Raw genomic sequence first — 17,232 nt, 5'->3', positions numbered from 1 at the left:
ATGAATAAGACCTATTATTTATTTATTTATTGCGCAGTAGCACCCAGTCCCAGTCATGGACCAGGACCCTGTTTTGCTAGGTGCTGTACAAACACAGAACTTAGTCAGGAAATGCAACACTTAAGTTTTTTCTACTACTAATTCAACTGCATTTTTTATATATATAATTAGTGTCTCTCTGTGTGTATATGGATATGGAAAGCAAGATGTACATATTAATAATTCTACTATTATTCACATTGAATATACGTAATGTTTTATCAGTCCAAATGTCAGAATATAGGTGGTTGTAATGGAAACCATTTTACAGCCCTGGTTATTGCCTTCTGCCCTATGAAGGCTATAATAAAAAAAGTGGACAAAGATGACTTCAACTCAGACGTCTGCAGATAATTCTTCTAGTACTAAGAACCGTTGCCATCTACATATTGTCAGTTGCTCCTAGAGAACTGTAGAGGTCCCTGATGACTGGTATATTACAGGGCAAATTTAGTACCAATTCTCACAAATGGGCTGAGGAAGGAGATTGCAACTCTGGGAATAGAGTTGTTTTTTTTTAAGGTAACATCTGTGATGTACACCTCTACCTCGATATAACGCTGTCCTCGGGAGCCAAAAAATCTTACCACGTTATAGGTGAAACCGCGTTATATCGAACTTGCTTTGATCCACCGGAGTGCGCAGCCCCCACCCCACCCCCGGAGCACTGCTTTACCGCGTTATATCCGAATTCGTGTTATATCGGGTCACGTTATATCGGGGTAGAGGTGTATTTCTCAATGTATTGAGAAGTAAAGTGTGTCAACATTTTGTACATACAGTTTATTGGTGGGGGACAGAGGGGGAAGAATACAAACAAGCAAAAGCAATGTGGGTTATTACTGGTCTGTACAACCTATTCTTGGGTTCTGCCACCAGCCATCGAGGGACAGCATTTGTGCTACATACTGTGCGTTCTCTTCGCTCTATGGATGGAGGCACAGTAGTGCCTAAATTGAGCCAGGCTTTCATTCTCTGTCCCAATTTACCTATAATCACTAACAGATTGTGGTTCTCCCCCATCTCCCCAAAAGGGATCTTTCAAATACTAATTTTCCCAGCCAGGGAACACCTAGCATGTAAAATTCCCAATGAGCTCAGTCCTCTTCTCCCCTCTCCCCCCCCCCCCCCCCCCCCCCCGAGGATTCAGTGCAGCCTTTACATAAAGGTGTTCTATCCGTTCTATCAGCTCCATGCACCTGCAGAAAGGAAGGAGTGGAAAGTTTGCTGTGAAGTAAATGGAAATACAGAAGTATCAGCAATCCCTTTTTTTGGTACCCACACAAATGCTCCCTTTGGTTCATATTTAAACATAGTTTATTTTTTGTACATTTGTTGAAGTTCATTGGGCTTTACTTTGCTTGGCTTTTTGAGGGAAGTAAACAAAAGCTCTGTTCCTTTAGAAAGTAGACATAAATGTTAGTGGCTCCCTTCTTTCCAACACCCGCATGGAGGCCTTGTTGCAACACAGCAGACCTCAGGGAGGAAAAAAAGCTCCTATCTCTGTAAGTTTTGGATGGGGTTTAAACAAACAGAGGAGGCTAGTGGTTTGGCAGCCAGGGGAGAGAAGGCAGGGGACTGTCTGCACTGTGGCCAGGGGTGTAATTCCCGGCTCGCATACACATGATTGCACTAGCTCAGTGAGAGAGAGCACAAGAATAAATAGTAGTGTAGCCACGGTAGCACAGACCGCAGCAGTGAGTACATATCCACAGGGTTCGGGTGGGTTTGTATGCAGCACAAGTAAGCTATGCTGTCACTCCCCATGCTATTGCAGCTACAGTACTATATCTATATATATTCGCACTAGTTCAATGAGAGCTACCTTTTGTATAGGATGCACCCTTTAAGGGTGGTTACTGCTGATATATTGCACGCTTACATTTCACTTTTATGCTAGAGTGAGTCTTCCTCTAATCAATTACATTCCTACTGGGGCATCTCACCCCTAGTTGCTTTTTTCCTGTTTCTTTATTTTTATTGTGAGTACTATTGCATCTATGGCTGGGAAAGCCAACAGCACGTATTGGTGTTCAAAAATTTTGCCATTTCATTTGTCATTCATGCCTGATCAAATGTGATGTAAGCCAAAAAGAAATAGAGTTAAAATTATCTTCTGGTGTGATGAAATACCAACTTTAAAGATAAGGAATATCCATTCCAAAAGAAAGCCATAATATTCATGCCCAGTAAATTTCCACTAGAATTTCCCAAGTTTTGTAAAGGTGTCACTCACAACTTTAGAAAACAAGGCATTTTCTCTCTGAACATTACTAAGATTGCAGGTATGTGGTTGGGCTGTGGTTGAACACCATAAACCTTGGCCTCTTTCTTGGTTTCCCTGGTTTGCCACTGGAACATAGCAGATATAGCCTATAACTTATAGTATAACATAACAAGAGAGCATAAAACCCTTAGGAGGTAGAGGTGAGGAACAATCTGTATGTGTTTCACAGCCACGATAAAAGGGTATTTCTCATTCAGGAACAACTTCCACTGAAGAATCGGGAACTGCATTTAGGATCACCTGAAAACTTAATTTGTTTGAGTAATAAGCTCCACAGATTCAGCTCGCCCTAGAAAAAAAAGATTATTCAGATAGAGGTGGAAATTAACATGAAAAGTTTTGAGTTTCTTTCATTGGGGGAAATTGTCCCCATGCTCTGCAGTAGGAGAAACTTCAGTTTTTCAAAGTGTAAGGAAGTAAGATGGAGTTGTCTGAAAAGTTGTCTCAGTGGGTAGGAACTTCAGGACATGGACCATTCCATGGTGGTAACTGACAGGCCTGATTCTTTACCCAAGACGCAAGTGAGGCTGAAGTATCCAGTTCTTCCCCTCCCCTCCCATTGCAAACTGAGGGAGGGAGGAACAGCCTCTGCCAAACTCCCCCAACAAATGGTGAATCATTCTTCTCCCCAAGACAAAAGTAAATTGGTCACCAGTAAGATGCCAATGAAGCCATTTATCACCTGTGCCAAGGCCTCACTTGCACTCTGGGACGCTGTTCAGTATTGACACTCCAGAGCTTCACAGCCACTTTGCAGACTCCAGGAAAGAGCAAGAAATCAGGAGAGTTTGTGGGACCCAGCAGAGAGGGCTGCCATCTTCTGCTATAGTATTTCTCTGTCCCTCCCTCTGCCTTGGGAAGGGGACTGTGTTGGAAGTGTTTTGTGACAGTCAGAATAGCATCGAGGGGAGGGCAAACCTTGGGAGTTGACTATGACAGTTGCCGTTTTAGATACTTGTTTTATCGGTGTGGTTTTTGGGGGGGGGGTAGTATTTTTCTCAAATACAGATACTTAGAAAGTGCAAGTATTTGTATATAAAGCATGTTTTTGTCATAACCCTAATAGTAGAATTGTGTTTTGGTGTATTGTTTGGCAGCCCAAAATCTTTGTGTTGCATTTCTTCTAACTGTAGCAACCAGTCCCCTTGAAATAACTGCAGGCAATGCAAACGTTTTGAAAAACTAGCCCCCGGGGCATAACTGCTAAATGTTTTTAAACATACTTTGTAGTTAGTTCTTTAAGATCATAATTTATAAATGACCTGGAGACACAGCACAGGGCCTCGCCCAGCAAACAGTAGTAACATATGAGTGCTTTCACTATTGTTCTGCTACACAACAGTTTATGTTCCCCCGCTGGGTATTAATTATTTTTTCTTCACAGATTTCAGAAGACACTTTGGCAGTCTGGTGGGAAATGGCCAGAATCTCAGTATCAAGCTGGGAGGTCTATACAAAGTGTTGAATTCTGAACCGTAAATTTAAAAGTAATTTCATGTAAAAAGACAAATAGATGGAGGGTGAACTTCTACTGTAGTCCTACCAGCAGTGACTCCTCTGATAACTTCAGAAAGTAAATCTGTCTTGGCTGCTGTTAACTGCATGCTTTATTCATGCTTTCTGACATTCTAACACAGACCGTTGAACTAATTATTACCCAGAAAAGGAAGTAAATATGATGTGCAGTGCACAGATGCTGATCCAAAGCCCCTTCAAAGTCAATGGGAGTCTTTCCATTTATTTTGATGGGCTTTGGATCAAGCCCACAGCCTTTCTCAACAACTGCAATTATTAAGAATTAACAGAAAACCGTGAAAATGAACTTGGCTTTTGTTAACTTATTCAGGGCTAGAAGTTTACCAACCTGCTCTAGTTCAGAGTAACACAGGCACTTACCTTGGGGTTTAGTTTTGGGGCTTTTGTTTTGTTTTGTTTGCTTTGATTTTTTGTTTGTTTGTTTGTTTTTGTTTTTAATTGATCAGGATTTTCTTGAGGATCTTAAAGCCATTTTAAATCTTTTTTTTTTTAAATTTGAAGTTATTTCAGCACAATCTCTAATATGAATTGTAAGGTTTCTGGTTTTTTTTCCTGTTTCTTCTGAAGACCTTGCATTACCAGATATGTTACCTTCATTTGTGAAATTGGTTATTTTACATGTTGGTAATTTACATCTAAAATATTTCAAGTAGTAAAATAGAAGTTTTCATGGTATTGCTTTTGTTTTTAAATACAGGTACCATTGGGTACAATCAACGGAACAGAATTGATACTCTTATGTATCTGTTAGCATATCCACAAAGGCCAATGGTTAAAACAAAAACCATTGAACTGATAGAGTTTGAGAAACTGCCAGCTGGACAGAATGCCACAGTTGCTGTGATGAGCTACAGTGGTTATGATATTGAAGATGCTCTTGTCTTAAACAAGGCTTCCTTGGACAGAGGTAAGAAGCAACTGGGCCTATTCTTTGTCACTTGTGTAAAGCAAGCACAATAACCTATGTTTTTATAGCATTGCGTGCTTATTGAATTAATATTGCCTAAATTATGAAGATTAAAACTTTTAAAATTAGGAAATCAACTTTGTAAAATGCTTTTTTTCTATAAATATAGTGGGGGGGATGTCTGTGTGTACATATATATGTGCTTGAACATGGTGCGTTTGTGGTGAAATTACACAAAATGCTTGTTAACTATGAGTATAGGTATGATGAAAACAAACGACTGACTTTTGACCTTGAATAACAAAGGATAAGCTATCCTTTTTCAAAAATATTTGTCTTGCATAAAGTTTAATGTGTTAGATAATCTGTTGGTGTGGGGCTTGCTTTTTAGATGGTGACCTGGGCCTTTGTTTGAGCCTAACAGAGAGAAAAAAGTCTCATTATTTTCCCCAGTATTGAAAGCGATAGATGAAATTAGACTTTTGAATGTATTCAGCAGAAAAAAGAGAGCATGTGTAGTTTTGTGTCATTATGAACTTAATGCTAGAGGAAAATAATGCCAGCAAACAAAATAGAGAAAAACAAATATCTACGTCCTCTTTAAAATCTACATAGTTCAGTCTGTTTTACGTGGAAAAACATAGTTACCTTTCAATTAGTGTGTAAGTAAAATTTGTACTGCTGCCTGCTTTTAAACGTCACTCGTTTTGCACATATTCTTCAGCACTGTTTAGAATCAACAATAATTCTCACTTTGATTGAGTTAGTTTTAGTATCGGGTGGCCAAAACCAGACTCTTCCATTAGTTCATTCTGTCTCCCTTTTACCCCTTCCTTAACACGCCTCCTGCTTGTTGCTAGGCAGCAATAATAGTATTCCTAGACATGTATCTTTGGCATTAATGTCTGCCGCACTTAATTTATGCCTTTCTTTCTGAAACAACAACAGGCATGATTTAAAACTGAATGTTTTCCTTTCTGGTAGACTGGTAACATTTACAGGGAAATCTAAAGACCATGTGACGCTTGTCAGGAATTACTTGACATAATCTAATGATATAGACGTACTGTAAATGGCTACAGCTATCCTTCAGATAAAATATAAGTTTACTAGAAGGCATTGCTCCTAGCTGACTATATTTCTGAATATGGGAATGACGGGCAAGATTTGTAAGCCAGCTCTTGCTCCTGGGAAAAGTTTTCTAAAGAGCACACAGTTTTTCATCTAAAAACCATTTTTGTGGAGACATGTATAATTCAAACTTCCTTGTTTGTTTGTTTGTTTGTTTGTTTTTACTTAAAAAGAAAATGGGGAGTACATGAAACAACACTAAATAGGCACTTTCCTGTTGAGCAAACAGCTACCACTGAAAGTTTTCAGTAAAATCTTTAGCTATCAGAACCACGAAAAGGAAAAGATGTGCCAAACTTCTCCTTTTAAATCTGCACAGCTTTAAAATTGGGCTATCATCGTCAAATGCCTTTGATATATCTGAAAATATAGTGTGTGATCCGCTTTTAAATTGTCAGCTTCTTGAGGCCAAAGACTTCTGTACAATGCTGTACATACTGAAAGTGTTCTAAAAATAATCCTTTTTGGGGTTTTAGCTATTATGCATTTGTTTCCTGTATTTTTAGCTAAATTAACCATTTTTAATTTTCTTTTGAGAACTGCTTGATTATAATATAATTTCTGTACATTATTAATTTGAAAGAGGTTCTGCGTTCTATTTTAGGATTTGGAAGGTGTCTTGTGTATAAGAATGCCAAGTGTACACTGAAGCGCTACACAAATCAGACATTCGACAAAGTGATGGGTCCAATGTTAGATGCAGCTACACGTAAACCAATTTGGCGTCATGAAATTTTAGATGCTGATGGTATTTGCTCTCCAGGTATATAAAACGTGCTACCAATAATGATATTTGAATTGTCTTTGGTAGGAGAAATTAGCATTCATTTTTTTATAAATTGCTTTTTAAAATTAAATTAAATTAATGAGGATATCCTATCCCCTTGAACTGGAAGGGACCTTGAAAAGTCATTGAGTCCAGCCCCCTGCCTTCACTAGCAGGACCAAGTACTGATTTTGACCCAGATCCCTAAGTGGCCCCCTCAAGGATTGAACTCACAACCCTAGGTTTAGCAGGCCAATGCTCAAAGCACTGAGCTTTTATTATTTCATATTTCTTAGAGTACTATATCTTCTTAGTGGACATTAGAAAGCAGAAACAGTTATAGTTAAGAAAATAATCTGGTATCTGTGACTGTATTTTTTTTAATATGCAGGATGAAAATGAAGCTCTAAATTTAAATAAAAATGTCTGTATTTTGACACCTTAGCAAATGATGAAATTATATTGTTAAAACAATTATCTCTCTTTACTTGTTTTCTTCCTCTTAATTTTCCTAGTCTTCTCATCTGGAATGTTATTGAACTTTTACTATTTAAGTCTCTCTTCTGTCATCAGATCTACATATTTAAAACGCATCCCTTATGATTTTTGCGTGTATCATCTCTACAGCTACCAACATTTGCAAACAATTAATAAAGATACTTGGGGAGAGAAAAGAGACTCCGTTTAACTCTCTAAAAGTATGTTTTGGCAGGACAGAGTGGGAAAAGGTTAAATATACCCTTATAATTAACAATGCAGATACGTATACCTATATAAGACTGGTCCTGCTAATATTGGGGGTCTTTTAGTTAGGAAGTAGCCTAAAAGTTAGTCTGTTGGGATCCAATGATAGAACAATTATAAAGGCCACTACATTTAATTTCAACACTGAAGCCCTGAAGGAAATTTTATTCTAAAAATGTACCAGTTATTCTTTTTAAGGGCATTGGAATATTTTTAAGCTCTCAAAATGTTCCTGCTTTCCCTGGTAACTTAAAAGTATTGGGATAGAGAGGATTTTAGCTGGCTCCAAATGTAAAGCCTTGTCTACAATGGCTAGCCAAACCCAGTTTAAACTAATTTAGCCTGAACAGTCAACAAACATTAATTGAGCTTCAGTGCAGATGAGGGCTAAAACATTGATGCCTGCCAATGGGCATGCTGCAAACTTGGTTGTTCTTTTTTAAAGGAAGTGAGTGAAAGAGTGGAAGGAACAGGAAGAAGCAGGTAAAGGCAGAGGGGGCGGGGAGAAGGTAACAGTGGTGTCATATGTAATTTTCTTTCGAGAATTATGCAAGTGTCCAAAGTACGGAGATCAGCTATCAAAACATATTAGTTTTACCCTGCTAATATAAAAAAGAAATACAGGTGTAGAGGAGTTGCCGTGTTTTAATAGAGGATTCCCACCAGATCATCTTAGATATTTTCTTGTGTCCCTAGTACCCTGACATGTTAAGTGGTTATCAACTTAAAATCAACTTGAGTTCTTTTTTTTGGTAGGTCCTAGTTTGATTCCTCTATTATGATATGTCTCTTACGCCAATGCATTACAAATGTAACAGACCTTATTTCCTGTGCACCTTGCTCAATTCATCCTTTCCCAGTGTACTTGTCATTTTAAATGTTATAAAATGTATTTCTGAATATATGTAGAAGGTCAAAAATACTAGCATGATGCTTGTGGGTTTTTTGTTTTATTTATTTATTTATTTTCTATTGTTAGGTGAAAAGGTAGAAAACAAACAAGTGCTTGTGAACAAGTCAATGCCAACTGTGACCCAGACTCCTCTGGAAGGAAGTAATGTTCCTCAACAGCCACAGTATAAAGATGTACCAGTAACGTATGTCACACTATAATCTCATACTTTAAAATCTACAAGTGAGGAAAGGAAGGACAGGTGGCAGATGCTCAGCACTGGAAAAGTAAAAGGCATAAAATTTCCTTAGAATTTAGATTCAGTACCATGGGCCAGACTTTTCACAGATTTTTAGGTGCCTAAAGATGCAGATAGGCACCTAGTGAGATTTTTCAAAAGCGCCTAGACACTTAACCCCTGTTGATTTTGACAGAAGGTGGGTGGGTCATCAGGGCCTCTCCCAGATGACACCCTAAGAGGAGGAGCTGGGCCCCCAAGGTTCAGTGTTTGGGGGTGGGCAGAGTCACAGGTTGGGGACATGGGGGTGACAGAGGAGTATGAGGACACTGGTGTGAGAGGTTAGAGGTACATGCAATTGCAGGGCACACATGGGTAGCCGCACAGTGAGCAGGAAGCAGCTGCTCCCCAGCCACTTCAGAGAGCAAAGGAGTGAGTGCTTTACTAGTGTTTAACCCTCTGTTTACCCAGGTTGGCGGTGTGGGACGGTGCTCTGCCTGCTACACAGACTGATAGAGTGAGCTGTCTGTCAGCCTGTGTAGCAGCTCTAATTAGTCGTCCTCCCCCAGGAGGTGAGTGAATGTGGAAGGACAGCCAGTTTCCCCATAGAAGGGTCTGAAAACCTGTAGTCTACAGGCAAAGAGGCACTGCTAGCATGTCTGTATACCATAAGAGGAGAGCCTCATACTCAACATGGCTGAGAGGTCCTGTTGACCTTTTAGGTTAGCTTATATGATTCAGATGGTATTTGGTATTTCACCAAAGCAATTCTCCTTTTCTCTCTGCTCTACCATGTCGAACTACTTTTCTCAAATCTCTCTGCATTCTCCTTCCACATAAACTTTAAGTTGCACCATCAAAGCAATTGATAGTACATGTCCTAGTAAATCTTTGATTCATCATCTTCTACACTCCCTGCCATTCTCTCTCTATCCTTGATTCTTTCTTCCCCACTGCCCCTTATGTCTGGAGCAGCTTCCCTGTTAGTATATGCAAAGGACCCTCACTCTTGTTTCTTTATTTAAAAAAGAATAAGCCAAACTCAAAAACAGTTTGTTCCTTGATTCATTTCAATTATAATGCCCTACCTCTCATATTTTACTAATATATCTACTCCTGGGGGAATTCTGCACCACTGTGCATGCACAGAATTCATATCCCCCGCAGATTTATTTGCTTCCCTGCAGAAAAATGACTTTCTGACAGGGAAGCAAAGGGAAGCTGCAAGAGCAGTTATGCACCACTCCCTAGCTGCACAGGTACATCATTTCATGCGCCCAGAGCAGCCGGTGGAGAGGTAAATCACCAAGGGGCTGAGGACACCCCAGCCAGTGGCTCCTACCCTGAGCCGGGATAGTCCCTGCTGGGCTGGAGGCAGGGGAGGACAGGATTTCCTCTTCCCCTGCAAGGAGTGGCTGGGGCTGTGTCAGACCTACCCCCAGAAACCTCCCCCAGCTGCAGAAAGCTCAGCATCCTCCCCTGCTTCCTTCACCCATCGCTCCTCAGTTGTGGGGGGAGGGATCACTGTGTACCGGGAGCTGCTCCCCAGCCACCCAACCCCTGTGCATCAGGACCTCCCACACCCAGACACTCCTGCCAAGCCTCACCCTGTATACCCAGTACCCCCCTAGCCCTCTATACCTGAACCCCACCCCACTGAACCTCAACCCCTGCATCTGGAGTCCCCCTGCACCCAGACCACTGCCTCTGGACCCCCATCCCTGCACCCAGACCACCCCCCATTAAGCTTCCTGCACTCAAACCCCAACCTGATGACCCTCACCTCCCTGCACCACCCTGAGCCCCCACATCCAGACCCCCATGCCACTGTCCCCTAACTAGCTGCACCCAGATCCCCACCAAGTCCCACTCCCCTGCTGAGACCCCCACATCCAGACCCTTTCACTGAGCCCCAACCACCTTCACTTGGAAGCCCCTGCAGAGTCCCGTTCCCACTGCACCTGGAACACCCTCCTCCCCCACGGGCCTCTGTGCGTCCAGATCCCCCCACACCTAGATCCCCCACTGAGCTGCCTGCACTCAGATTGTCCCACACAGAACCCTCTCATCCCACACCTGGATCCCCTCTACACTGAGCCCCTTCAGACTTGGATCCTGCCTGATTGAGCATGCCTGCCCCACACCTGGTGCAGTGGGGCAGGCCCCAAGATGTTTCTGGGGCAGGCCCAGTCTTGTGATGTGTCAGAGTCAGGTACAGCCTCGCCGCTGAGTCCATGTCCCAGGGGTGGTGGGGTTGCAGGGTGATCTCCCACCTTCATACAGCCAGTGGCCTGTGCTCCCCACTGCATGCTGGAGCCTCTGCATTTATTTATTGACAAATAAAACTTGCAGAATTTTGCATTACTTTAAAATATTGTGTGCAGAATTTTAATTTTTTTGACACAATTTTTAATTTTTTGGTGTAGAATGCCCTCAGGAGTATATATCACGTAGTATTTCTGCCCATGTACTAGTATCCATTGCGACTGGCACCTGTTATTGGATACAACTCTCCTTATGCATAGTGCGGGGCAAAATGGAAATATTCTCTTGTTTTTTCATTATTTATTTAACAAACACAACTTGAAATAGTTGACATTTGAGGGAGGGATATTGGCGACTTAATTTTTGTTCTCTGCTCTCAATTTATTCCCTGACTTCCTTATTGCAAATATAAACCTGTAATTTGGTTTGGGCAGTTGTTGATTCTTATGGAAAATCCAGCAAGGTACAATATATAAAGAGACTTTATCAGGAAGAGGCCATCAGACTATGCCTGCTGTCTTGTATTTGACCTTAATCCCACCTTCTTGCTCTTTTGCTATGAGTTTTTAATCCCTCTTTTCTCCGGGAATACATCCGTCTTTTGAATTCTATATTACAATTTTGCTTCAGTGGTCTTCCATATACATACCACCCACAAAATTTACATTTACAGTCAGAAACCTGCTGATCTATAAATTTCTCTTCATAACTTCCACTTGGTTCTATGTGTATATAAATTTAAATGGTGTTTTTAGGGTGACCATATGTCCCAATTTTATAGGGACAGTCCCGCTATTTGGGGCTTTTCCTTATATTGGTACCTATTATCCTCCCCACTCCCGTCCTGATTTTTCACTCTTTCTATCTGGTCACCCTAGGTGTTTTTGTCTCTCTATTAGATACAAAGGTGCAACTGATTCATATATTGAGAAAGTAATGATCTCTTCAAATGCAGAGGATGCTTTTTTGATCAAAATGTTGTTGAGACAAACTAGACGTCCAGAAATTGGAGATAAATTTAGCAGTCGTCATGGACAAAAAGGTAAGAGTCTTTTTATTAAAATGTATAATGGTAATTAGATGTAATGGAAGCTTTTATATCTTCTCGTCAAATGATATGAGTATGTAATAAAGTGTGGTTTGAATTTTTATGGACTGAGACTGACTTAGATCAGGTCTACACTACAAACTTACCTTGGTATAACTGTGTCGCTCAGGGGTGTGAAAAATCCACACCCCTGAGCGACTTGGTTATACTGACCTAATCCTCGGTGTAGACAACACTGTGTCTCCCATTGACACAGCTACCACCTCTCATGGAGGTGAATTAACTATGGAGGAAGATCTCCCATCAGCATAGTCAGGGCCAGCTTTAGGCACTGCAGGGCCCGATTCGAAAGAGCTGCCGCCGAAGACAGCGGCGGGACTTTGGCGGCAGCTCAATTGGCGGCCGGGGCCTTCGGCGGCACGGCGGCGGAGGGTCCTTATGGACGTTGCGGGGCCCTCTTAGGGGCGCGGGGCCCGATTCGGGGGAATCGGGTGAATCGCCCTAAAGCCGGCCCTGAGCATAGTAGCATCTTCACTGTAGAGCTACAGCAGTGCAACTGCTGCAGCATTTTAAGCGTAGGCCTGCCCTTAATCAAAAAAGAGCTTTCCCGTTTCCTGTTCTCATTAGGTCAGTTTGCGAGGCCTGTTGTACAAATGTTACTACTAGAAAAACATATATTATCACATAGTCTGTTGAGATGGCCTAATTTAGTAACTGTATGGGAGGAAATGAGGAAGGAGGTCAATGGAAGTAAGCATACCAACGTTATGAGCCTGAAGGATGTTGGAGTCACCATTCGTAACCAAGAAAGAGGATGGGGAGAATTCTCTTTTAAGGATGTGTGGTTTTAGTCATGTTACTAAGTTTGTCGTGGGTTATCCAGAAAGAGATTGGAGAGGAAGTCAAAAATTCAATTCTGAATGGACAGACAGGGTCAGGGATGGAGAGGTATATCTGAGAATCATCAGCATGGAGGTAGGTGACCAGATGAGGTCACTCCAGGCCAGGATGTAGAGGGAGAAGTTGACCAAGAATAGAGTTCTGAGGTGCACCAACAGAGACCAGAAAGGGGGAGGAGAAGTACCCCCACAGGACATACTAAGGACCTAATCCTGGAAGGGACTGAACACCTCTGGAGAGCACTGGATGTCCTCAACTCCTTTTAAAATTAATGATTGTTAAGGATAGTCAACACTTTCAAGGGAGCTGCTCAGCCACATGCAGGACTGGACATTAAAGGAGTAGTCAGGGATAGGATGAGAACCAGGGGCTTGATCCTGTGTGCATTGAAAGCAATGGCAAAAGTTCCCTTAATGGCGCTGAATCAGGCCTCAGGAGAGTACAGTTTCTGAAGCTTGGGGAGCAGAGAGTTTCAAGGGAGAGGGAACAATCAACTGTAAACTGCTTTTAAAATCAATTTCAACCCATTTGACCCCACAATGAGACAGTGTGTGCTTGGAATAAATTTTTACTTGGAGATAAATATAGAATTTTATTGATTTATTCAAATAGCCATGGGTATGACTGTAGTTAGGGTTGCAAATACTACTTTATTGTGAGTGCTATACTAGTCCTGACATACTGTAACTTTGTTTAATTTTTTTTAATCTTATTTTGGCTTGAGAACATTCCTACTCAATTTCATGCCAGAGGAGGGTGTGTGGAGGGCAAGGGGTGTTCATTTGTTTATAAAGTTTGAAGCAAATTGTCCAGGCCAGTTTGCTTCAAATTTTAAAGATATTTGACCTTTAAAATTCCACTCTGATCACTTACCATGTACGCCCCCTTTCACTTATTATGTGAATTTAGCTGCTACCATTTCAAGAACCACCAGAACTAAAATTCAGTGCTGCCTGACACCTGAGAAATTGAAACCCCAGCATTCAAATGATGTAAAGCATTAATCTCTCAACTCCAGCAGCCCATGAGTCACTATCTGCTAAAATCACATCTAGAGCAAAATGGAGTGGGGAGGAATATAGTGATCACTACAGCTGTGTGAATAATGGAGGAATCTGTTGAATCTGACACTTTCAAATATATTTGTCCAAGTTTAGGTGAATGTTACATGACCAGTTCTAATTATTGCATGAACTAAGGATCAGTGTCTCACAATCTGAGGCCTATCTTTGCTAGGACTCTGGACTCCTCTTAGTCAGGCTTCAGGCCAGGATATTCATAGATTCTAGGACTGGAAGGGACCTCGAGAGGTCATCGAGTCCAGTCCCCTGCCCACATGGCAGGACCAAATAATGTCTAGACCATCCCTGATAGACATTTATCTAACCTACTCTTAAATATCTCCAGAGATGGAGATTCCACAACCTCCCTAGGCAATTTATGGTAGAGAGAGAGCACTTTTTGCTCCAATGGATGACTTCCTGCTGTCCTTAGACAGGGGAAATATGTTCATACTCCTCCTGCTCGTCCTCTCTGCAGCATTTTATATTATTGATTATTATCAAATCACCCTCTGCCACCTTCAAGAGGCTTCAGGTGAATCAAAACTCACTATAATGGCTCATATCTTTGCCCTCAGACTGAACACAAAGGGTTGTTGGGGACAAGAGTTCCTCGTTCGCTCTAGTCCCCTCATGTATGCAGTCCCATCAGTATGAGTCCTCTCTCTCTCATATATTATTCTACATCTGTATAAAGGCCTTGGGAGAGCCAGTGAGATGACATGGGCTGAATGCCAGCAATATGCGCACAACATCCAGTTGTATCGCTTTCTCGGTGTCTACCTGAATCAACAAGTGGATGAAGAGCATCTGGCTAAAGCTAAACCCAGACAAGAGTGAGGTGATGTTAGTGGAAAGGAAAACACTTCAAAGAACTTGTCTCTTATATATATTTCACACTACTGATGACTTCTTTCCTCAGAGCAGGTAGGCAGTCCGTAGGCTTGGGGTCCTTTTGTACCAGTCAGTGCTACTGGATTACCGAACCAATCATGGCAGCAAAAAATGAACATCTGGTATCCATGGCCAAACAGAACACTTCTCCCCATCCTACCAGACGTGGATCTGGCCACAGTCATCCACACACTTATGACCTCCAGGTTTGACTACTGGAACTGCAGCAGCCTGTCTGCTTAGCAGTGCAGGCTGCCATGATCACATCACCCTAGTCCTTCCACTCTCTGCACTAGCTCTCCATTGAATACAGTCCAATACAAGCTCTCTTCCTATTCAAAGCCCTTTGTGGGATTAGACATAGCTACCTGAGAGATCACCTCTTCCTCCGTGTCTGTCCCCTCTTGACAGGTGCATTCCATCAGAACCCTTACACTCAGGCTTATAAGACAGGAGATGGAGTTTTCACAGAAGCTGGATGTAGGCTTTGGTGCTCCCTCTCACAAAAGATGAATGACCATGGGCCTCACTAAATACAGGAGTAAAGGCAGAACTCCAGTCCTTTTGAGTTGTCTTTCCCTCAATGTCTACACTGTATTCTCAGATACTTACCCACCTACCTACACAGACGCAAAATTAATCCAGCTTTTTCTCTGACAGGCTGGGAAGGAAGCAAGAGAGGGATTTAAAAATAGAAATAGCAGTAAATGAGAGTTTCTGGATTCTATGGTGGTAGGGGTTATATCAGTACATAAATAAATAAACCAATGCAAATTCCTTAAACACTAACTAACTTTTCACAGTTTTAATCCTGGTCCTATGATTTACAATTAAAAATTGTTTATCCCTCGTCAATAAATGATCAGTAATGTTCATAAGCTGAGGATTCCCTAACTCCTGTACAAGTAAATCTGAAACTTCAAATTTCTTTTGCACTTGTTTTTATGAAGTGGAGAAACTTAGCAAACGTAACTGAAACTCAGTGATGTTTCTGTGTGGGTTAGCAATTTTGGCTGCATGTAAAGATGTAAGAAGCTTTGAAAGGCCATTGGTTACTGACTTGCACGTAACCTGTTGCATTCTGAGGAAATCCTGTTTTATTTATTTCTATCTCTAAGGCCTGGTCTACACTACAGTTAGGTCAGCATAAGTCCCCTTTCATCAACTTAATTGTGCATGTGTCTGCGCTTAAATTTGTCTCCCACTGACGTAAGCTCGCTATTACACTAACATAGGCGATGTACTGAGTTCGACAAAATGCCTCTGTAGATACTGTAATACCTGCGTTGACCTGAACAGTCTTTTGGCAGCTATCCTACAATGCCTGACACACTGGTCACAATTGTGAACTCCATTGCTCAGGGGTCTTACAGAAGGCACGCCCCCCACCCCCCTTTAAAGTCCTGCACACTTTTGAAATGCCTTTTCCTGGTTATCCACCTTGGTGAGCACACCTAGCAGCTCTCCATTGTTGTGTGCAACTGTCCAGCTGACCATGCCGGCTACGCACTCCAGACGTACTTAGGCTTGGAGTAGACAGGAAGTACAGTAGAACCTCAGAGTTCTGAACAGCAGAGTTATGAACTCACCAGTCAACCACACACCTCGTTTGGAACTGGAAGTACACGATCAGGCAATAGCAGATGGTTAAAAGCAGCATTTTTCTTCTCCACAGTGAAGTTTCAAAGATATATAAAGTCAGTGTTCAGTTGTAAACTTTTGAAAGAACAAAGATAATGCTTTGTTCAGAGTTACAAACATGAACTTTTTTAAGCTCTGCTCCATAAATTTGTTAAAGTTTTAATGTATTTTCTTTTAAGTTGCACATAACTTTTTTTGAAGAGTTTTTGTCACTCAGTAAAACTCTATTGTTTGGAAAATAATTCACTTTTATTAGTTCCCAACATGCTGTAAAATGGCTGGTGGTGTTGAAAGCACCCACCTACTTGAGATTATACACTTTGATACAACTCATATGTACAGCAACCACCACAAAATTAATAGGTGCGTTGTCAGTGTTTCATTCATCAAGCACCAAAGATAGATTCAACTAGTGGTTTAGCAGGTGGAGAATGATGTGCACACAGTTCCCAACAGGTCGCCAAAAAGCAGGGCCAGTTAGAGCACAATACACCACTACACATTACTGTGGCTCGCTGTTAAAGTGCTCTTTCAAAACCTCCCTGAGCCGGATAGCTTCACACTGAGTTCTTCTCAGTTCTTGTAACTGGCTTTTCAAACTCAGCAGACAGTTGATCCACCTTCACCCCAGCAGCAACTTTTCCCCATTTGCTTCACAGATACTATACAGGACACAACAGGCAGCTATAACCATTGAGATGTTTTTCTCAGTGAGATCCAATTTTGAGTAAACACCAACATCCCTTCAATCTACCAAAACATATTCAACTGTCATTGTGCACCTGCTGATTCGGTAGTTGAATCTTTCTTTGGTGCCATCAAGGTGGCCAGTGTACTTCATGAGCCATGGGAGTAAGGGATAGACTAGATCCCCCAGAATCAC

At 41.6% G+C, this 17,232-nt stretch overlaps 1 protein-coding gene across 1 annotated transcript in view; it reads left to right on the top strand.

The window, feature by feature from the left end:
• Positions 1-17,232, top strand: part of POLR3B (RNA polymerase III subunit B) — a 124,001-nt gene that overhangs the window by 73,528 nt on the left and 33,241 nt on the right. The window contains exons 19-22 of the mRNA XM_026657465.1: positions 4,560-4,769; positions 6,505-6,663; positions 8,390-8,507; positions 11,705-11,847. Coding sequence (XP_026513250.1) covers positions 4,560-4,769; positions 6,505-6,663; positions 8,390-8,507; positions 11,705-11,847 — 630 coding nt within the window. The remainder of the gene's footprint in view (positions 1-4,559; positions 4,770-6,504; positions 6,664-8,389; positions 8,508-11,704; positions 11,848-17,232) is intronic.

This window comes from Terrapene carolina, unplaced genomic scaffold (assembly GCF_002925995.2).
Source record: "Terrapene carolina triunguis isolate 2854851 unplaced genomic scaffold, T_m_triunguis-2.0 Scaffold247, whole genome shotgun sequence".
Taxonomy (NCBI): domain Eukaryota; kingdom Metazoa; phylum Chordata; order Testudines; family Emydidae; genus Terrapene; species Terrapene triunguis.
This window is presented reverse-complemented; position numbering and strand designations above follow the sequence as displayed.